The sequence below is a fragment of the Physella acuta genome, unplaced genomic scaffold, assembly GCF_028476545.2.
Source record: "Physella acuta isolate Inbredline_101_S28 unplaced genomic scaffold, ASM2847654v3 ptg000352l, whole genome shotgun sequence".
Lineage (NCBI taxonomy): Eukaryota > Metazoa > Mollusca > Gastropoda > Physidae > Physella > Physella acuta.
The window spans coordinates 257,500-280,815 of NW_026731871.1; the positions used below are offsets into that span (position 1 = coordinate 257,500).

Sequence of the window (23,316 nt, forward strand, 5' to 3'; positions counted from 1 at the left end):
TGGGTGTTCAAGACTTACCAATCTATACATGTTCAAGTTTGTAAAAAAATACAATCACCTTTATCAAGGGTAGGTAACCTTGTGCAGTTTTTTTGTTTAATTAACTGTTCTTGTTTTCATTGGATTTAAAAACTTGTTACTGAAAAAAAACTAAAAGTAATGTATCTATAACCTTTGATAAAATTTCAACAAAGATACAAAAAAAATTAATTTGCAGTACTATGTTCTGCTTGGTAAATATGTTTTAGCAAAAACAAATAATGAAATGATTCCTTATTTTTTTTTAAAAAAAAAGGTTTAACAATCTTTGACCTATGTTAAGTCTGAGGATATTGAGAAAGATAAACCACAAAATGGATATTAAAAATCGTAGTTTCTTTGCATATCAACACCTAATAACAATTAAACATGTTTTACAATAATTAATTTGGATTCATGTGTTATAATTTATCAATAAAGGTTAATCAAATAGATACAGATTATGTCTGGTATAGACCTAGTCTTTAATTATATTATGTATTGGATTAATGGAATTCAATGGAATTAATAACTAAGATATAACTGCTGTCCTTTCTTGTGGTGGAACTAAAATGTGAAAGTAATAGCTTAAAAACTATTTAAATTCCCTAATGAAGAGTGGCCTGGTTGTTATGTAGCAATTGGAAAGTATAGTTTGTAACAATAAATAGAACACTCTGTACATTAAATTTATGAAGAATTCTTCTACTAGTCCAGAATTTTTAACTGCTATTGTTTTTGAAAGAATGCTGTAATGTCTCCATTGCTGAAAGAGAGGCTGAGTTTCTTCATGGATGCTCTTTGGGTGGCTTGCCTGCGGGTGACCTTCAGGTGGCAGAGTGTGCACAGCGTGCGTAGGTTGTCAAGGTCGCACATGCCCCCGCCCTGCCAAACTGGCACGATGTGGTCAACATGCCAGAACTAAAAATAAAAATTTAAATTTTTGTTTTTTAATTATTTGAAAAAAAAAAATAAACCAATATTACAAATGTATGAGCTAAAATTTTACCAATAAGAAATCCTCATCTGTAGCTAAATTAAAAAATAAAATAAAAAAACAGCAGTAAAAAATTTTGAAGTGTCTACTCGGAAGAAGATTTTTCTCCCTAACGTCTCCACTTAGTCGGCAAAAGATAGCTCTGCGCATGCGCAGTGACCTATGGCTAGGGTTAGGACTAGAATGAGGGTTAGGGGTAGGATTAGGGTTAGGGATAGGATTAGGGCTAGGGTTAGGGATAGGATTAGGGATAGGATTAGGGCTAGGGTTAGGGTTAGGGATAGGATTAGGGATAGGGTTAGGGATAGGATTAGGGTTGGTGTTAGGGTTCTGCGGTTGTAAACACACGCATGCGCAGTACCATCGAAAACATCGCCGCGAAGGCAAGTCGCAGTTTCTCTCCATTGCGCATGCGTATCGCATGCGTATCTTATTCCGGCTAGCATCGGCCAAAAAATTTACTATGACCCACCTGACCAGCCATTGGGGTTTCTATCATCTTCTGTTTTTGTTTGCATGTCAAGGTTTGGTAAGGGCTTTTGTTAACTAGATCAGCTCTTGTAGTCAAGTCTTTAACAAACCTGCAAAAGGAATAATAAATAGAAAACCAATTACAGCTTACTCATCACAATGTATGACATTTTGGTCAAGGCCAAAAAAAAATTTCATAATTTTACAGCTTGTAACAGAAAAATTTAGAAAGAAAAAATTTTTAATAAAAAAAAAACTAGTTACTAGTTATTATAAATATTAACAAGTTTTTAAAGTAAGTTTATACTTACTTAACCTGGGTGAACAAAGCCTGGGCATCAAAGTTACACAACTTGCAGACTCCATGTTCAATCTCATAGATTTTGTCTCTACAGTAGCTTCCCTTGGTTATTGTCTGAACAAGTAAAAAAATTGAAGCTAATTAACAGAAGACAGGAATAGAAAAAACATCTTGATTTAAACATTATAATTCCTTCAATTGTTAAGGCAAGTTAGTGATCAAATTTAAGTTTGGTTATTAAACAACTCGTTATTACATAATATGAATGTTTGAAATAACAGCTACTCATAATATGCAAGCCAATAAAAAATGGCCACTCCTAAACAAATCCTAATATTTATCTATGCAAGCCCAAAATAATGGCCACTCCTAATATTAATCTTGCAAGCCCTAAATAAGGGCCACTCCTAATATTTATCTATGCAAGCCCAAAATAATGGCCACTCCTAATATTTATCTATGCAAGCCCAAATATTGGTCACTCCTAATATTTAATGGGACGGAGTGGTCTAGCGGTAGAGAGCTGGACAGCTAACTCGTAAGTCTCGAGTTCGAATCCGGGTTCAAGTCAGTAGACCGTCCCTGAGTCCACCCAACTCTGATGGGTACCTAACTCCCGTTAGGGAAAGTAAAGGCGGCTGGGCATAGTGCTGACCACACTATCTCTTCATATGCCGAGGCCACAGAAACAAGTGAACTCTACTTCACTTGCCCCACAGACCATCAGGTTTGAAAGGGAAACTTTACTACTTTTTACTTTACCTAATATGCAAGCCCAAATAATGGCCACTTCTAATATTTATCTATAATAGCCACACCTACCCAATATTTATCTATAATAGCCACACCTACCCAATATTTATCCATACAGGCATGTGAACACAGCCTGAGTTGCCAGGCATTCTCTGGCTTTGATATTGTCTCAGCAGACAGCAGGGGGTTAGAGTAAGGTTTCTGGCACTGCAGACAAACTGGCACGCCTTCCTCTGTCACTGTCTAAACACAGAGGTCAAAAACTTTGCTAACAGAAACACTTGTGGGACAATACTTTATCTTAACAAGGTCTTCTACGGCTAGTATGGCCAGGTCTAGCTTTAAGATTAAGGCAAGGATAAGGTTTAGGCTAGTTGTACCATCAAAAAACATAATTTAAATACAACCTGTTGGCAAATTTATAAGTAGATCAATCTATTTTTGTGTGCATAAATAAAAATTCAAATATAGTTTTTAAAAATTACCTACAGGTAATTGTTCCTAGTATTTTTTTCATAATCCATGTAAATACAGTAATAATACAAGTAAAAAATAATTATTAGTTATTAAAATTAATTTTTTTTTTAAATTACTCTCACCTGCACAATACCTTTCATTTTTAAATCTTCTGAATTATTTATATTTGTCGGTATCTCTGAATGCTTAGCTATCATCCTAACAGAACCCTTGATGTTTTCTGCACGCTTAATGGCTGTCATTATATTGTCTTCCTGCATATATAAGATTACAGAGAAGTTAAGTTTGAACAATGAAATTCTTTTTTTTTTTCAATAAAAAATTTTTATTTTTTAGATGTTTATGAATTTTTATGCAATTAAAATCCTAAAACTGAGTAAAATTAAATGTGAAAAAATATTATTCTAGGAATTAAAAGGTTAAGAAGTCTGTAGAAAATGTATTTAAATACTCATTGACTGAGACAACCTTTAATATATAAAGTTTATTAATTGTTTCAGTTCCTTTTCAATAAGTTTTATAACGGTTTTAGTTTTTTACCTTTGTGAAATGTCTCTGTTTGCTTCCCGTAGTTGTCTTTACTGCCTCGTACACAGCCAGTGGGCTGGTGAAGTAGAGTCCGCTTTTGGCAATCAACTTTCTTTTTGTTTCTGATAGGCTAAGACATTTGAAGGACAGAAATTTTAACTGAAGTAGATACAGTTTAATTTTGGCAATCAAATTTATTTTTGTTTAATATGGGCTAAGATAACCGTATGACAGAAATTTAAGGCTAATTTTTATAAAAAGTTTATGATAGGTATGGAAAGATACAAAATTTAAATTTAAAAACAACCTTACAGTGCTAGTTGGTTGTTTTTTTTTAAGTTTTAGCCGATTTCATCAGAAATTTTCTAAGAAATAAAAATATCCAGGAGTATTGTTTACATCAAGAATAAGAAATATATGAAAACACTAAAATAATGCTTCTACAAATGATTTTGATCTGATAAAACAAAGTAAAGTTGAGACTATTCGGTTCCCAGTCATGCACTCTACCAACCAACCATGCTGGGTTTTTTTTCAGAGAAACCAAAGGAAATAAAAATTTGACCCTCACCTTGACCACTCCCTAGTGAATTTTTTAATCAGTTTCTGATGTTGAGGCAGCTGAAGCAACTCTGGCAAATCATCAAAATTTCCTACCTCGATGTCCATGGGATGGAAGTTTGCATCTAGAGACATTCCGCTCTAACAGACACATTTTTTTAAAAAGTACATTAACGGATAGTTTTTTAACCGCCACACAGATAAAATAAAAAGAAAAAACATAATGCAGTCCTATAGAAAGAAATAGGTAAGAAGAATCTAGAGACAGGAGTGACTCAAGGTACTAATATGGAAGACATTTAAAAAAACTAGCCAGGACAGAATTGCCAGAAAGGCATATGTCCCAGTAAGATGACAGGCTAACAACTTGTATGGGTCAGACTTAAGTTATAGTTATCTGATGGGATAAAGATAAACAAACTAAACAATGATATCACTGTGGATCTTGAGCCAATGCAATAAAAGAGTTAATAAATAAACTTTACATTGATTGAGAACATCTACTGATTATCATCATTTTTACATCATCATTTATGTATTTGTCCTCATTCATTTTTTACTGTTGGTAGCCAAGAAAAATGGAATTAATCTGCTTCAGTAACCTCTGTATACAGGGGACAGTGTGGTCAGCACTGTGCCCAGCAGTCTTAGTTTCCCTAATGTGAGTCAGGTACCCATTATAGCTGAGTGGACTCAAAAGCATCCAAGCCAAACTGAGTAGGGGATCCAAACTCAAAACTTTCAAGTGGTAGTCCTAAGCTCTACCATCCGACCACGCTATCCCTTTTTGTCAGCATTATCTTAACAAAAATCATTGCCCCATCACATACATCACCTCAGAAAGTACACACATACCTCATCATAAACATATATCCGTCCAGTGTACAAGCTGCAGCTGTACTTGAAAACTTGATGTACAGGAATTATCTGCCCTTCCCCTGCATTCTCACCATCTGTGCTGATTGAGTTATCTGCCTTGGCTGCCAACTGATTAGAACTTTCACACACGGAATTATTTTCTGTTGGTTCAATATTCATAAAACCAGGTAGGGTTTTGGCTGTTGGTTCTTTATCTGAATTATTTACGTCCATTTCTAATTGTTCAGAGCTTTTATTTGTATTAGAATTACTTTCTATTGAATTATTAAATTTGGTTTCTAATTGTTCGGAACTTTTAGAATTATCTAATGAAGAAGACATTTGCATAGAATCAGGTGACAAAGTTTTAAGGATTGATTCTTCACTAGAACATGAAGCCTCGTGTTTGATGGGTTTATGTCTCTTGTTTCTGGAAAGTGGTGAGTCTGAAGAGCCATTGATTCTTGTAAATGGTGAGGAATTAACCTCAAGTTCAGACTCCTGATGTAGAGGGTCAAGCTGATCTTGACCTGATGACATTTTAGATTTTTTTTCAATTTCTAAACTTTCATCAACCTTAGAATGTAAGATTTCTTTTGACATTGTCTGTTTTTTAGTTGAACCTGAAGAATTGATTTCACGTTTTACTTTAGTTCTTGCATTGTTTCGTTGATTTTTACAAACACGATTTTTACTTTTTGGTGTGTCACAAATTTCACAGTGGGGAAGGTCTAAGTGATTTAAGTATGTGCAGGCTTTACAGGACCAATGGTTAGCATCGGTTTGGTCATGTGATTCTAGGACTGAAACCATTGGATGTTTGACTGGTGTCTTGGCATCTTGATCTTTGGATGAGGCTACAGTTTCATTTGTAAATGCATCAACTTTTACATCACATTCCTCCATAGGAGAATTTAAATTAGTTTCAATATTACTATTGTCACCCATTTTAGTGGGGCTTTCAAAAAATGTGTCATCAGTTATATTAAAATCTGGTTCATCATGTACTGTGCCAGCGTTGGAAACCCCTGGTGAAATGGTACTGAGCTTTTCTGATGCAGCTTCATCTGGATGAGAATCTTTTGATTTTACAAAACTTGTACTATTCATCACATTATCTTGTTCATCTATAGCCTCATTGACAGTAAGATTTTCAGATTCCTTAGGTCTATCTGAATTAGGAATACCTTGACCAAAAAACTTTGTACCAGAAACATTTGGACCACATACAGCACTAGGTAAAGGATTACTTTCCTCATCACTTAGAATTATAGAAATACTTGTATCCAACTTTAAAGAAGATTTTTCTTTATCTCTTACAACTTTTTTACTGCCAAGCAGCTTTTGTGAACTAATAGTATCTGGTTTTGGTTTCTTTTTCTTTTTAGTTGTTGCTTTCGACTTTTTATTATCACATTTGAATGCTGTTTCATCATCATCATCACTGACGACAACAATATCTGACAGCTTCATTTTTTTGGTTGATTTAGACTTGAGCGCATTAGAACCTTCAAGGGACAATGTATCTTTAGATCCTGTGCAATGACTAGATGAGGGTTTCTCAGAATTTATTCCTAGAAAGCTACGGTGGGATTTGTCTTGCTCTGTTGAAAATTTTCTTTTACGGATGGCTGATTTTGGAGTGGACGTTTGCTGTGAGCTGAAAAACTCAAGGATGGAGCTTTGGTTTGCTGGCTGAAATTAGGAAAAATGTTTCAGCTAGTTTGGATTGATATAAAAATATGAACATAAAGAACACAGTACACACAAAACAAGAAGGTGTATTTATATTAAGCATTCAAAAATTCAATATTTTTAATTTATTTAAAACAATGTTACTTTGATGACAGACAGTTAATCAAAATAATTATGTTCTTTAATTTTACACTTAACACTTTTTTTAAAATAGTCAAGCATGCAAAGAAACAAACTTTAAAAGTTGTTATTTATTTAATCTAATAAACTGATTATCAGTGTATAAAGAAACAAGTATTTGTTGATCATACCCGTTGGTTCTGTACCAGGTCAGATACATTAACATCAGCCTTGACCTTCTCAGGCTCCCACATGTCAGCATTAGAGAGCAAGGCCACTTGGTAACCTTCACCTTCTTCGTGGTCCAGTTGTCTGGTGTGGCCAGTTAGAGCTGTGCTTGTGACTATAGTCTGGACAGGACAGTTAATTAAGTAGATCACGAGGTGTTAATGTATTTACAGGGTCACAGTTCAATGAGATGAGTTTAAAACTAAAATGTTACTACTTGACACAGAAAAATGTAGACAACTGTAATCAAATTTTTAGTGAAGTTATATTGACTAAAATTAACTAAATATTGCACCAAAACAATCTTTCTATTGTTTACACTTAGGGTAGCATAAGTTAATATGTTTTACAGTTATAATAAACATTGTTTTAGAGAGAAAAAAAATTATTTATTAAATAACTACAACTATTGCCTGTTTGTTTTTGTTTACCTTTTTACACACGGCTGACCACACCCACTCGTCCATAGTTCCCCTGGCAACAAGATAATGAACTGACAAGTTGCTGGTCTGTCCGATACGATGGGCCCTGTCCTCACACTGCACCATGACCCCAGGGGTCCAGTACAGCTCCGCAAATACAACCAAGTTTGCTGCAGTAAATGTTAGACCCTGAGAGTGAAATTTAAACTCATTAACTAGCTTTAAGATTTTAGTATATGAAAAGTTGTTCTCAAAAGCCAAGTAAAAAAGATCCTGGTTTATATAAACTGTTTAAAGAATTAAATTTTGTTATCGAAAATGGTTCATTTTAATTGCTCACCCAAAAATAAATAAAGGATTTAAAAATTATAACGTTTTTTTTTAATTCAAATATTTTGAGAGTCTACATAGTAAATTTTTTAATAAAATACCTACCACACCTGCTGCGAGTATACTAAGTACCGCAACCCTAGTATCTTTATCTGACTGAAATTGTTTTACATAAACCTGAAAAAAAGTTTGGTGTTAAAAAAAAATTCTATAAATTAATAACATAAAATTTGGTAACACTGTAATAATACCAATGTTTTTAAAAAATTTAAAAACCCAAAGGGAATAATTTTTATTCTATGTACCTGCCGATCAGCGCTGTTTGTTTTTCCATCTATTCTGACAAACTTGACTTTCTTCTCCCACAGTGTCTGTTGTATCCCATCCATCATGTCGTGGTGGTACGCAAACACCAGGAACTTTAACTCTTCGTTCTCGCACAACATTTCTATGTACTCTCGCACTGGACCTATCTGCAATTATAAGCATGAGATATGTTTTTTTTATAATCCTAGTCTAAGATAATAAACAAATACAAGTTGTAATTTTTATATACTAATAGGTCTTCTTTTCTTTTATGTGTATACAAAAAATTGCTTCCCTTTAATAAATTTTTTTTTTTTTTCTTCTTCTTTTATTTTAGTGCTGGAAGGGACCACCTCCAACACAATTAAGTATACATGTCAACTGGTTATGCGCCATTTAGGCCATCGACACTGATTTCAGCCTGCTTTTCTTTTTGGATTTGCTTCCATAGCCTTTGTCCAACCAAGAACAACCAAGTTGTCCCTCCTAGAAGAGTGGCTGTTCCCAGCTAACAAGCCTCATCTGCCTAATTTTTTTTTTTTATATTTATATATATTTATATATATTTTAAACTGCTAGCATAACCGACACAAAAAAAACAAATTGAATAAATATCCTTAAAAATTTTAGATGCTTTTGCAAAGGTTTATTAAATTGAATAAATATTATGCTAAAACTTGTCCTTACTTTAGCATCCCCACTCAATTTATAGAGTTTAGATATCTGGTAGTGTACGCTCTGGTCGGCTCGTGATTCCGTGTCCAAATATTGGTCTGGATGTAAAATGCCTCCTTTACCTTGGACAATTGTTTGTCTGAGCTCAGCAAAACTTTTTAGTATTTCCTGAAAGATGGAGTTTTAAAGGTATTTAGGAATAATTTGCCTCTAGGTGGCATTATAAAAAAAAAACATTGAGTTTTAACTAGAGGTACCAGCAATACCAATGAAAATTCATAAAAAAATAATTTTGAGGAATTTTAGGAATATAGGTATATGATAAACTCCCAGTCATAAAACTTTGATGTAGCAAAAACTGAACTACCTTTTTCATTGGAGAATCTTTTAATTCAAATAAAACTCGCTGCCTCTGTTTAGGAGGTAGTTCAGTCAGTACCTCACTTTTTTCACGTCTGATCATTAGCAGGCTGGTCAACTTCTGCTGAAGTTCCAGGAGGTTACTGGCGCCACTAAGATTGTAAGTACACAATGTCAATGTGTGGTTTCATGGGAATATTTTATAAGGGAAGTAACTTGCATCTATTGCTTCTTTTAAGTGTGAATTGAAATAAAGTCTTTTGGTTTTTAAGTGATAAAAATAAGTAAACAGAAACAGATTTTTTAATTTTGAATCTGTTTTATAAAAAAAAAAAATATCTTAGACAAAATCCCATGAATTTAATTATAAAAAAAGTTTAAGTCTGAAGTGAAATATGCTTCTTGATTTAACCAGCTATGTTTTTTTAAAGGCTATTATACTTTTACAATGTAATAAAAAAATTTAATAAAACTACCTTTAATTTAATTAAATCAACAAAAATTAATGAGGATATTATACAAACTTACTTGCATTCTCTTTTTTTGAACTTGCCAAAGAACACAGTGTGTGCATCACAGTAACGTTCTGTGTATTTCCAGAATGTGCCAAACTGGTTGGGGCAGATGGCATCAATTTGGGGGTACAGCTGGAAACAAAGTGTCGGACATAAAAAAAAAACAACTGTGGGGAGGTTTTAAAATCTACTTGTGTTGGTGGGATAGTCAGTTATGTCTTAAGATTTACAGGTAGAAAAAAATGTTTTCAAATAAGAAAGTTATAACATTAATATGTATATATAATGCATATTTGAGGATGGGGGGGGAGGGGGGGTGTGGTCTAGCGGTAGAGCAGTAGACTGCTACCCCAAAAGTCTCAAATTAGAATCCAGTTTTTTAAGTCAGTAGAATGTCCCTGAGCCCACCCAGCTCTGATGGGTACCTAACTCACTTTTGGGAAAGTAAAGGTGGCTGGGCAAAGTGCTGGCTGCACTATCTCTTCTTATGCTGAGGTCACAGAAACTGGTGAACTACTTCACTTGCCCCATGGACTGTCAGGTTCAAAAAAAGGAACTACTTTTTTTTAAATACAAAGCATATTTGAGGATGGTTTTGGAGATGGTTGGATATTTTTTCCCCGAGATATTTTATCAAGTAACCAATTCTAAAGATAACAATTGATGCTAGTAATGCTGTCAATTTTGGGTTTGATGTGAAAAATGATGTGCTGATAGTGATCATGGTGTTGGTTGATAATAAAAATGGTGCTGGAAATGGTGGTGGCATGATCACAGTAGTTTTGGTAGTGCCATCATGTCGTGGTGGTATGCAAACATCAACAATAAATTTAACATGTACAAAGAGTTTTGTGAATTGTAAACAACTTATTTAACAGTAATATGTTGTGCTTTAAGAATCTATATGCTTCGCCATCTAGTGTAACACAACAGAAAATAACTTTTTTTTAAAGCAGTGGTTCTTAACCTTTTTGGAGGTAACGAAGGGTACTCACAGTACCCTTCTTAATAGTTCTATTGTCCATAAAATCATCGTGAATCAAGAGTCAGACGTGTGTCTTTATCCACGCCAGACCCCTGAGACAAACTCACCTAACCACTGTCACTGGGGTTTGATTGAACCAAGGTTATGAACCACTGTTTTAAAGTAAGTAACAAAAATGTGACGAACTTCACTGTCACTGGGGTTTGATTGAACCAAGGTTGAGAACCACTGTTTTAAAGTAAGTAACAAAAATGTGACCAACCTCACTGTCACTGGGGTTTGATTGAACCAAGGTTGAGAACCACTGTTTTAAAGTAACACAAATGTGACCAACCTCACTGTCACTGGGGTTTGATTGAACCAAGGTTGAGAACCACTGTTTTAAAGTAAGTAACAAAAATGTGACGAACCTCACTGTCACTTGGGTTTGATTGAACCAAGGTTGAGAACCACTGTTTTAAAGAAAGTAAAAAAAATGTGACCAACCTCAACTGGTCTTGATAACGCTGGAGTGCCAGAGAGCAAAATCCGTCTGTTGGCTTTTTTTATTAGAGGAATAACCGTTTTGGTGGACAAGCTCTTGTGGTTCTTAAGATAATGGGATTCATCACAAATGATGACTTTGAATTGACGCGCTTCTATTGCCTCTCTGACAAGTCTGCTGGTGGGCATTCTCAGCAGCCCGTAAGTCACAAGAGTGATGGGGCTATTGTCTATGCCACTGAGAATTGAAAAAAAATAAACACTCTTTGAAAAAAAATATATGTTACTTGAAACTTAGATGAAGACTACAAAACAGGACTAAAAGTATACAGTTTAGAGTTTAGTACAATATATATTAAAAATACATATTTAAAAGAGAAAAGTTATTTTTAACAAGTTATTAGAAAATTATTTTAAACCTATAGTTTATTTTTTTGTTTTATTAAATTTTTTTTAACACCAGCATCCAGTTTTGTGCCTAAATTATATGGTCCAATAGAATATAATTACTTGGCATCAGTACCACAATGGACAAGATTTATTTGGTGAGGTAAAACATCAGGCAACCATTTCTCTATCTCTTCAATCCAACAAAACTTGAGAGAAGCTGGAACAATAATTAAGAGGGGCCACTCTTCCCTGTAGCAATAAGCCACAGATATTGCTTGAATGGTTTTTCCAAGACCCATCTGAAACAGGTGAGTGAATAATACAATATTTAAAACAGAAAAAACAATAGAATTTAAACATCTGCTGATGTAATAATAATTTCACTCTAATAGTTGTAACCTTGGATCCAACTAAAAATGTTTTCCTAAACCAAAATATAACTGGTATACCCGCATTTAAAAAATTTCACTGTCATAACAGAATAGTATCTATATATATAATTATCTTCAGTGACAGACAATGCGGGACACCACCACCACATAAGCTCAACAGACCATATCGCTACCACCCCTACCAGTCTGGTGAGCTGTTTACAATCGTAGAGCAGGGTCAAATTAGTGACGGCCATTAGTATTAGGGGCAGAAAATTTAGTTTTTAAACTATTTGAAACTAAGGGGAGGTAATAAGTTCTGCTTGATCTTTTCATTGTTGTCTGTAAACTGTCATCACGGATGGCTGCTCTTACAGGGGCGGGGGAGGGGGAGGAGTGGAAAGTGAAGGTGAGGATAATCGTCCTTCACAAGCTACTGATAGTGTTTAAAAACAAAATATTTTAAGTCGCAGCATTGGTAGTGTCAAATTCACAAATTATGAACTACTGAAAAATAGGAAATAAAACAACTAAATAGCGTTGTGGGTCAGCTTGTACTCAACATTACTTGTAGCACAGCCAACATTCAAATATAACAACAAAAACTAAGATTTAAACAACAACAAACTTTACCATTTCGCTAATTTATCTATAATTAATGTAAGCTTAATTTATTCACTCACCTCATCTGCAATGAGACAGCTGAAAAACGTTAGATCAAGTTAAAAAAGATATTACTGCCTACTGATAGTTCATTTAACTAAGGTAGTTTGTATGAAGCATTCGTTAAGGATTAGAGATGATAGACTAGTGGTAGAAATTATCAGCTCTTTGTACTACCTTGAAGGGAGGGGGGATGGGTAAAAAAATACGAAGTGACTACTCTGAAAAAGAAAATATGAAACTCAATAGTTCTGCGCATGCGCAGTGACTTTAATAGCTTCGCTTAATTGCACATGGGTATCTTTTTCCGGCTAGAATTGGACTAAAAAAAAACTACCATGACCTATTTTTCTAGTATTTTTCTGGTTTTGTACTCAATTTTGTACTGTCACTCAAATGTCACATGTGACTTAATGATTTAATCATTATCATTATTTCATGTAGGACTATGCCCTATGGTGACTATGGTCACTAAATCTATATCTAGAGTCTCTAGTCTAGAGAGTCTAGAATCTAGAGTACTAGAGTCTTAGTAATTAGTAGTATTTAGTAGCATTTAACTTGGCGACACTTGGGTAACTTGGGAAGCTTGCTCTGACTGCAATCATACTAGATCTAGATCTACTTGTGGGCTATTCATCATATTTGTCTCAATTCACTGACAATTTCATTTGACTCTTGAACTCTTGCTTTGCAGCAGTTTGCTTTCTTGAATACTTGTGTCCTAAACTCCTAACTAAAGTAAAGTCAGTAACGTTGTGACCTGTTGAGCGGGAGCCTGTTGTCCTAATCTTAATATTATTAAATAATATTATATAACTTAATTTAATATAATATAGGCCCTCTTATAATATAATAATAATATAATTAATATAGGCCCAGGCCTAATACTATAATATTATAATAATATATAATATTTTTAAATAATACAAACCCCAGCTTTATTCAAAGTCAACAACAAAAAAAGTAAAAAAAAAGTCTGAACAAAGTAAATTATTTTAGTAGGCCCTAGCTAAAAGTAAATTCTAAATCTCTCAGTCTTAACTCTTCTAAGCCTACTTAATAAGTTTATAGATCTAAAGTTCTTACCGTCCGTTTTTCTCAATAGCAAACTTGATACCATCTTTTTGAAATGGCATAAGTCTACCAACTAATTTATGGGGTAGTTTATTTAAAATATCCGAAAGTGTTGACATATTTATGCTGCTAATCTTAATTATTTTTTAAGATTCGCAATTTTAAAATAACCCCGCCAAGGTTATTAAAAATAATAACGGGGCCGAACTAAAATAATGTAAAGCCCAAGTTCTAGAATCTACATCTGTTTGTTTTTTACATTGCTTTGCAGCAAGAAAGGTTATAGTTAAACAGAAGAAAGCAGATTGATTTGCCTCTGGTGATTTTTACTTGAAAATTTTACGAATAAATTGTCATTTTCAGCTAATATAAAACAAAAATTCGGTTAAAAACGTGCGGGATAAAAATAGAACTGATATAATGCATGAATCTCTTTTATTTACGTTTCCAACCAATCACATGGCTATCCCACAATTCCTCATCGTAAACACAATTTTGTTATGGCCGCCAGTATTTCACAGACTACTGACGAATTTAGAAGAATTTTGCAACAGGCCATAAAAGAGGGGAAAATTGTAAAAGTAGCAGTTGAGAAGTGCCCTTTATGTTGTGAAAACAGGAGCAATCTTTTATGTGATACATGTGTTAACAAAGGCGAATTTACTCACACTCAAAGGAGAGACGGACGACGGTGAGACAACACTTAAAAATAGAAAAAAATTGCCCTATTTTATTTTATTTTCTTTATGAAGCAGAGAAGAGCTGGGGCTAAAGTAACTCATCAGGCTAAAGAATATTTTGAAAATGTATTCACTTTAATAGGTTGTTCTAATCTTTTAATATGTTTACGAGGTCAAGGTCTCAACTCAAGGACACAAATTTAATTTTAAAAATCGTGGGCAGAACTAGATTCTAGTTCTAGATCTAGATCTAGATTTAGATCTAGAAATCTAGTCTAGAGATTCTAATTCTAGAATCTAGATCTAGCTCTCTCTCTTCTCTACTCTACTCTACTCTCTAGATCTAGATCTACTACTCTGTAGTAATAGAATAGTTATAGTATAATATAGTTTAGTTACTGCTCTAGAATTCTAGATTTAGTAGGTATTTAACTATTTTGATGAAAATTCCTAGATCTAAATGATTTTTTATTAAAAAAAATGTATCAATAGGCCTATAGATTATTGATTATAGATCTAGCTATCACTATCACACTTGTAAACTAAGCCAATTTAGCATATTTTAACTGTCTGTGCAAAGTCATTATTACTGAAAAAAATTCCAAAGTCAGGTCAGCCTATTGTGGCACCCTCCACTGAACTTGACTTATTAGCAGTAAAATTTGCTTAATCTTACCCAAATAAGTAGGCCATAATAAAAATTTGAAAATTAATTTTAATTAGGCCTACTGTTGTAAAGTGAGATAAACATGTGGGATGATATTTCGATTTGACCCTTTGAATCCCGGACAGAACATCCCCACGGCCTGGCTTCAACCAACCTGTGGGCTTGTTGCATTGAGTTAAATATAATCCCATCTCCAGTGATATAAACAATATCCTTTCGGTCGGTCGGGCCACATACCTCGCATGCACAGTGTTGTGTGTAGTGCCTAAACCAAAACAAAACTTCTCCAGGAAGTTAACTCAAGACTTCTGACTTATTGTGTTGATTGTATTGATTTTGTTTTCTGCTCTTTCAGATTTAGTGAAAAAAAAGTAGAATGGGAGGTCAAAAAAAAAGAAAGAGAAGATGTGTGCAAAAGGTAAGCTCTGCTTAAAATGAATTTTTGGGAGAATGTTTACACCTGTGTCCGATAATGGAAATTTCTTTTTAAAAAGGGGCGTTAGGTTACTGGTAGTTAACTAAGTACACACATGGCTGGCTAATGTCAGTGCTAATCCTGTCCCCGACCCCAACCCTGGTCCTACCATACGCCTAACCCTAATTTCTAACCATAAAATTAGTCGAGATTACAATTCTACTAACAACCCAACACCCCTTTTTTAAAGAAGATTCCATTTTCAGACACCGATATCTGTAATCATCCGAACTTTTCAGTAAAAAAAAATCAGGCCTATAAATAAATAATAGAATAATTATACTTGTCCTTTATTTAATAACACAGATGTGTGTTTTCAATATTTTTGTAAATTGTGTTTTATCCCTCTAAACCTAACCTTAAAGTTGTAATTGCTATCTAAAAATTTCAAAACACTTTGAGAACAATGGTATGACACTTTTTTCCCACAGTATGATTTACTAAAATAAATATCTAGATTAGTTGGTCTTAATTCAACAAAAGTGGTGGTTAAATAAAGATCTTGGTATGTTTGTTTGCAGATTTGAATTAGAGATTGAGGACATTGAAAGGGCAGATTCAAAAGTAAGCTTTTATAACTGTAATAGAATAATCTGATTACATTTTTGAAGTTGTTTAAAATAAGTTTTTTTTTTGTTTTTTTTTAAATGGAAATAAATTACGAAAGGATTTTAATTTCAGAGGACAGACATTGCACTTATCAAAAAGAGGATTCAACTTCTCAAGCAAGCAATAACAGAAACTAAAGCAAAATGTGAAGTTGGTAGGTATTAGTTTACAGGAATGTATTCATTTCTGAAATGGCTATAAGCAATTGTGTTGCTGGGGATGTCCACAAAGTCACTTTTTTAAAGAATTTTTCTGTAAACTCAGTAAATTTTGCTCTAAGTTGAGGGAATCCATTTTGGTCCTACATTTTATATACATATGTGGGAGTGATTAAAAATTGAATACATGTAAACCGGGGTAACAAAAATGGTCATCAACATACGAAACAAACTTCTGTAGTTATGACACTGATATAAAGTAGAAATTAAAGAGCATTGAGTGTAACAGCCTGTATATTACTAAATTGCAAATTATTCTTATTTCTGCATTTTTATATATATTTTTTTTCCAAACCTAGACAAAGAAGTCTTGAAAAAAAGCAAAAAGAAACGAAGAGACCTGCAGGCCAGCTTGGATCAAAACCAGGCTGTCAGTATCCAGGTGGTCAGGCAGAAGGTGGTCTCACTCTCCGAGCTGCCCACGACCAGGCTCCCATCTTTGCAAGATCTTTGCGAGGTGGAGTTCAACAAAGACTGTGATGTGAAGCAGTTGATTCAAGCAGCTCTCAGAGCCCAGTCAAAAAGTGGGAAGGACGGGAAAGAAACAAATCTAGAGAACAAATCTGTGCCTGTTCTCATAAAGGAGCTTGACCTGTACCACCAGTACCTGGCCCACAGAAGAGCAACATTTGTCAAGATTTTATCCCAGAGGATTTTCACCATTGAAGAAGTTTTTGCACCTGTGTAAGTGATTTAATTTCATTGTGTTTTTCTCTGAATTCTGTGTTCTTTGTTTGAAAACACAGGGGATTTCTTATACCAGTGTCTGATAATAGAATCTTCCTTAAAAAGGAGTGTTAGGTTACTTGTAGTTAACTAAATTCTACATATGACTTGATAATAGAATCTTCCTTAAAAAGGGGTGTTAGGTTACTTGTAGTTAACTAAATTCTACATATGACTTGATAATGTCAATGCTAAGCCTAACTTCAACCCTAGTCCTGCTATACACCTAACCCCTTATTTCTATCCATATAACTAGACAAGATTACAATACTACTAACAACCTAACACACCTATTTTTAGAAGAGTCTATTATTGTACATTTGTATCTTTAATCATCCAAAAATACTTTCCTTTCTACTGTGGGCTGTAAATGTCATGTCACTCAATATTTTTTTAATGTTCACCACAAGGCTTTCAGGTTTTCTTTTATATTTTATATATTTAAACTTTGTGAAGTAGAACTGTTGTGTAATAATAGGGATATGGCCACAATTTTCTTTCACCATCATGCTTACATGGATTATTTTTAATGGTGTATAAACCTTGAAAAAATCGTAAGTTTGAGTTAGAACAGTCTTGATTTTCAAGCTATTTTAGTCTTAGGTTCTTTAAAAAATAAAATCAGGTCTCAACAAAACAACAAAATATTTCAGTTTTTAAATCATCTTAATGAAACCATAACTTGCCCAGTTAATTTTGTCTTAGGTTCTTTAAAAAATAAAACCAGGTCTCAACAAAACAACAAAATATTTCAGTTTTTAAATCATCTTAATAAAATCATAACTTGCCCAGTTAATTTTGTCTTAGGTTCTTTAAAAAATAAAACCAGGTCTCAACAAAACAAACCTCAATATTTCAGAGATACTGACAGCTTGGAGATGAGCATGGCCACAGCACTCAGGGATGCTTGTGATACTGCATTTATTGGAGGGCGCTGGGTCCATGGCGACCACAGGGGAGAGAACCACTGTAAAATTGTGGGCTCTACCCTAGCAGACTACAGTGGAACCTCATCAGCCATTCATTTGTTTGGTAGGGAGAACTATTTTTTAATATAACAATATTACAGTGTGATTTAATTGTAACAATTTTAAAATTTCAACTTTGTAAAATTATAACCATTATAAAAGGAATTTAGGTTTAGAGTTCATGTCAGCTACCTGTGCCATAGTATCAGTTGATAATCATTTTTAACCAATAAAGTAAATTACAGGAAGAACTCTAGCAGACAACACATTTGTGCTGAACTGTCTATTGCGCCACAACAACACTCCTTAAAAACTAACCCAACTTTTCAGTCATAGCATCTTAACCATTTAAAAACAAATGCGATTTTTCAAAAATCATTTTCTAGGCTTCCGATTAATTTTGGTAATTAAAATTGGTATCTAATTTAAGGTAAATAAATGTAGTTTATAATTATTTAAGTCATCTTAATAATGATGTTTAACATCTTAGTCATCACCCTAGTGATATTATGAATATGGAAAAAGGCTAATTGACACTACAAAATTTAATAGTAAACAACATTCTTATTTTCTGAAAATATAACACAAATTCTTGTAGAACAGCTTTACTAATCACATAATTTTTTAAAATTAGCTATGGCAAGAAGGCATACATTAAAGAACCCAGAACATAACACAAATTCTAGTAGAACAACATTACTAATCACATTTTTTTTTTAATTAGCCATGGCCAGCAGGCATATATTAGAGAACCCAGAACAGAACACAAATTCTAGTAGAACAACATTACTAATCACATGATTTATTTATTTTTAGCCATGGCAAGCAGGCATACATTAGAGAACCCAGAACATAACACAAATTCTAGTAGAACAACATTACTAATCACATGATTTATTTATTTTTAGCCATGGCAAGCAGGCATACATTAGAGAACCCAGAGAAAATTCCTGTGGGTAACTCCAGCTACGGTGTTCTGTCAGCACTCACATACACATCCATGTTTGTCAGACTGCTGTCCCACATACTAGATGTTCACCTACCCAGAATGTGTTCAATCAAGTGAGTGATTTTATTTGTTATGTTAAATTATGTTGTTTTGTTCTGTTATTTTGGGGTTTCTCATTATTTTTTTATTTCTTACTTTTAAAGTTTATTTTCTCCCAAAGATGTGTTAATTTAAGTATGTATTGTTTTTACTATGTTCCTTTTAATTTTTTATTTAAGGGTTTTTGACTTGTTTTTTTTTTTTATTGTTGTCTTTTCCCCCAAAATAAAGCAATTTTTCTTTTACTTTTTAAAAAATTCTTTTATAAAAAATATTTTAACTGGAACTTGCATCTGTTTCAGAGAAGTTAAAGATGACATGACTGAGCATGAATTCTGCAACTTTGTCTGGCGTTTACACCAGAATATATTACACCTGGCTTATAGCCAGGACGTTGACCCTGATAACCTTCTAGAAAACTTATCCCTTCAGAATATTTTGACCATCCTCCATAGCCCAGGTCTTGGCAGGTAAGTCAGCCTGGTCAGTTGTGTTATACTGCAGCTTAGTCATCATCATCATCACTCCTTTGTGGCCCCTGGGGAGCAAAGGGCTGCAACCACACATCTCCATCGGACTCGGTTTTGGGCTGCCCCCTTTGTCTGTGCCCAGCTGTTTTCGCCTCCTCTTCTTCAACCGTTCTTCTCCATGTCTTCCTTGGCCTGCCCACCCTCCTTTTTCCCTGGGGATTCCAGCTTAGTCATGCTCCAATAATTTGTTATGAAATCATGTTTTCAGAAATTGCTATCATAGCCCAGATTGTAACCCTAATATGAGTCCTTACCATGACAGTGTTACCTGTAGAAAAATAACTGAGTTCACTATCACATCATCACCTCTCATCAGTCACCCTTGCTGGGGTATTGACTGCCAACCAAAGATCTCCAGAGTCCTCTATCCTGTGCCATCTTGTCATTTTGACTCCAGGTGTAGCCCATCTTTGTGTTGTTTGCATTGTTGGGTGTTTCTTGGCAAATCACCAGTGGCTGTTATTTTAAAAACATTCATCATTTTTGTGTCCTGACAACCCCCCCCCCCCCCCCCCCCTTACATTCGCCACTGGTCCTGCCTGAAAATATTTTTTTTTGTAAAAACCATACTTACTTTATGATCTTTGTTCCGGATTTTTGTGGTTTCATAGTAATGTAGTAATAACTTAGTTAGTACAGTGATTTTAATATAGAAGTTGAAGTGAAAACAGACAGTATAAAACAACTTTCTTCAAATTATTATTAATTGATCATTAACGTTTTTATAATGTTACAGGAGTGGGGCATTTTGTCCAAACTATGAAATGCTAGTCGAAGCCGAACTTTGCCCCTTGGAGTACGACGACGTAGAGGAGGACACGGACCAGGCAGCAGCGGACATGGACCTGTCCAGGGACTGGGAGCGCGTGCCGACAAGTCTTCCCACGTGCGACGCCTCAAACATGGGCTTGTCCTCGCAGGTGGACAACAACACATCCACCGCTGGTGCCTTGTTCAACGTAGCCAATCGTGCGGCCGCCAGCCTCACTGGGTGGTTCACTTCCTACTACGGGAAAAAATAATTTTTTCAAAAATTTCCGCCTCGTTTAATATCAACGGATGTTATTTCCTTCAAAAGCAGAGGATTTACTGAGTCAGCTCATCAGGGATCAGATCAAGGTGTTTCACATGTGACCCTCGTGGAAACTGACCAATGGGGATTGGTCTGCAACATATTACCTTCACGAACTGTAGCGAGAAATATTTTCCTGATGTCTTCAAAGTAAAATTAGTTTTTTTAATTACCGGTAAAGGATCCACCTTACTTATTCATTGAGTCTTAAAATGTATTTTTTCAATGGATAAGTGACTTTGTGGGGTTCAGATCTGTGAAAATAAAATTTTATTCGGCTGTATATGTTTATACAGGCTGAATATTTTAAAAATCATTGTGCAATAATATTTTTGTTTCATGGCAAGATAATTTATTGGGTATGTATTTTGTCATTTTTACCCAGAGTGCTCTTGTTTTATCCTGAAGTAACTTGAAAGTCTTAGATTTTTTTCATTGGAGCCAGTGTTAATATTTATAAAAAAAAACAATCTTAATGATAGAATTTTAATGTAACAAACTTCTTGTTTTGTATTGTTGTAATTGTTGCTTAAAATTGATTTAACCTTGCTGACTTTAGGCTTAACATAATTTTTTTCTAAATTGTATGATAATTTCTAAAGTTTTACAGTTAAATTTTCTGACATCATTGTTGTTTTTTTTAAAATGATCCGTAGCAACTGTGGTGAAAATTTTATTTGAAATGTAGGCTAAAATTACTTATAAATTGAGTGAAGTGCTGTACAAAATATGGAAAAGTGGTTCAACTAGCAATATTTATATATGCAACATTTTTAAAGTCTGGTTACAACTTGCGCTTTTTAAATGTGAAATACATCTGCCTTTGTGCATTTATTGTTTCATCTGTTTTTAAATATTTTTAAAAGAACTTCTAAGTTTTTTTTTGTTTATAAAATACATTTATGTATTTATTGATTACCATAATTTGCTTACTTTTAAATAGATGATATGCTTCAATATTGATTCTCATGAACCATAAACTAATATTTTTTGGTTTTGAAAAAAAAAACTTAATGAGGTAATACATAAACAAAATATAAATTTGTAGTTAGTTTTGGACAACAGTTTTATAAGATTTCATTATATAATGTTTGGAGGAAAATGGGAGTACATTTTCTATTCTTTTATGCATCAACAATTAATTTGCTAATTTTTCTCTAAAAGCCGTGGGAAATTTTGTTTATAATTTACATTAGTGATACTTCATAGTCTGTTTCAACCTTCATGATCAAGCCACATTACAGGAGATTTCTAGGCTGTTATGGGTTGCTTATCTTTTGATAGCCATTTAAATTTTAATTAAGCGTTTTTTTCTTCCGACATTCGGATCATAGGACTGCATGAAATGTGAGTGTAACGACCACTCACAGCTTCAGCATTATCAATTACTTTAGAAAGAGATTACAAAATACATCTGCCAACTTTTTCACTTCTCTGAATGTGAAGTTAAATTTTTTGTTGTGTACTAAGATAAAAGATCTCTAGCCCTATTAGCAATACTACATATTAAAGATTTTTTTTTAACCTGCACAAATCGTATGAGGCATATTTGATTTTGTTGCCCTCGTGTATACATATTTATGAAGACAAACTCAACTATGCTGCCTCATCCCTATATTATATATATATATTTATATGTATATATATATATATTTATATGTATATATATATATATATATGTATATATATACATATATATGTATATATACATACACATGTATATATAGAAAACTGCAACCTGGGTGTACATTCCCTATGCGTCACCCAATAGTGCTAGCCTTCGCCCCTCTTGTGAGTTTTTATTAAAAAACCACAACTCAATAAATGTGAAAACAAAGCACTTTTTTTTTATTTGTTGAACAAATGAAAACAGCTTTGTATTGTTTTGTTTACTGCCATCGGTGGCAGAACTATTGCTGTACATAATTTAGATTTGCCATAGCCTTTCATACCGTGCTACACGCACTTTTTGTTGTTTTTAATTCTTTTTTTTTTGTACATCGTGGTCCGTGACTTATCCATCTTTCATGGAAATTTTTTTTTTTATACATCCTTTGACAACCGGTGCTGATTTACTGAACTATTCCAAAACATAGTGTCCAAGAAATGAATAGAATCGCCCTGTACATTATGCTTCCCCCCCCCCCCCCCCCTAGCTGCGCCACTATGGTGTGATTTAAACAATTCAGTTTTTGTACATCAAAATTTCTTGCTCTACAATTCATTACTTTCTTTGAAGTGCAGCTTTTTTTTAATTTAAAAAAAAAAATTTTATCGTTTCAATTTTCACATTCGTACCTTTTCATCTTAATTTCCATTCATGTTCATTTAATGATAAATGATGTGAGGTATATATTTTGAAAATTAAACAATGTGTTCAGAAGTGAGTCCACAGACTTTAGCTTTGTTTGTTTTTTGTTTATAACTATTGTAAGTGGTCATTATGCTTTTAGTTGCAAATGTAACCACCCCTTGTAGTCATTAGTTGGTCAAACTTTAGCTCCTCACTCCAGCCAATTTGTTGCAATTTTTCTGACACAAAACCTATTGTTGTACCATGAATATATTTATAAAACATTGTATTATTAGTAACATCTGCTTTACATTTATGCAATTAAACCATCTTTTTTTTTTTTTTTTGTGCCCAAAACACATGGGGACGCCTCACAGAAAGTTTTTTTTTCCACTTTTACCGGTCTGGCAATCTACTTGACAGTCCCCTCTGCCAGCTTTTTGTAG

General features: G+C 33.8%; 2 protein-coding genes across 2 annotated transcripts; one reads left to right on the plus strand and one right to left on the minus strand.

Annotated features, from left to right (window-relative positions):
- Positions 1-297: 297 nt before the first annotated feature.
- Positions 298-13,682, minus strand: LOC131941183 (DNA annealing helicase and endonuclease ZRANB3-like). Its single transcript, XM_059300203.1, has 19 exons — positions 13,597-13,682; positions 12,528-12,546; positions 11,594-11,772; positions 11,087-11,321; positions 9,629-9,747; positions 9,108-9,252; positions 8,753-8,908; positions 8,065-8,232; positions 7,865-7,936; positions 7,439-7,618; positions 6,971-7,129; positions 4,962-6,659; positions 4,117-4,247; positions 3,558-3,675; positions 3,140-3,271; positions 2,640-2,783; positions 1,798-1,901; positions 1,488-1,596; positions 298-939 (listed from the first exon to the last, which is right to left on the minus strand). The coding sequence occupies exons 1-19, from the start codon at positions 13,644-13,646 to the stop codon at positions 748-750; spliced, it is 4,110 nt and encodes a 1,369-aa protein (XP_059156186.1). The 5' UTR covers positions 13,647-13,682; the 3' UTR covers positions 298-747.
- Positions 13,683-14,059: 377 nt separating this feature from the next.
- Positions 14,060-22,970, plus strand: LOC131941187 (beclin 1-associated autophagy-related key regulator-like). The gene is made up of 9 exons (XM_059300205.1): positions 14,060-14,275; positions 15,287-15,349; positions 15,928-15,970; positions 16,088-16,169; positions 16,533-16,917; positions 17,819-17,991; positions 18,836-18,989; positions 19,278-19,445; positions 20,242-22,970. The coding sequence occupies exons 1-9, from the start codon at positions 14,085-14,087 to the stop codon at positions 20,525-20,527; spliced, it is 1,545 nt and encodes a 514-aa protein (XP_059156188.1). The 5' UTR covers positions 14,060-14,084; the 3' UTR covers positions 20,528-22,970.
- Positions 22,971-23,316: the final 346 nt, after the last annotated feature.

Coding starts and splice junctions, on each gene's coding strand:
- LOC131941183 (XM_059300203.1), bottom strand. CDS start 13,646: ATGCCATTTCAAAAAGATGGTATCAAGTTTGCTATTGAGAAAAACGGA. Junction 11,322..11,593: donor CATTGTGGTACTGATGCCAA/GTAATTATATTC, acceptor TTCAATTCTCAG/TGGCATAGACAATAGCCCCA. Junction 3,676..4,116: donor TTCACTAGGGAGTGGTCAAG/GTGAGGGTCAAA, acceptor CAAATGTCTTAG/CCTATCAGAAACAAAAAGAA.
- LOC131941187 (XM_059300205.1), top strand. CDS start 14,085: ATGGCCGCCAGTATTTCACAGACTACTGACGAATTTAGAAGAATTTTG. Junction 15,350..15,927: donor AGAGAAGATGTGTGCAAAAG/GTAAGCTCTGCT, acceptor GTTTGTTTGCAG/ATTTGAATTAGAGATTGAGG. Junction 15,971..16,087: donor TTGAAAGGGCAGATTCAAAA/GTAAGCTTTTAT, acceptor TTTTAATTTCAG/AGGACAGACATTGCACTTAT.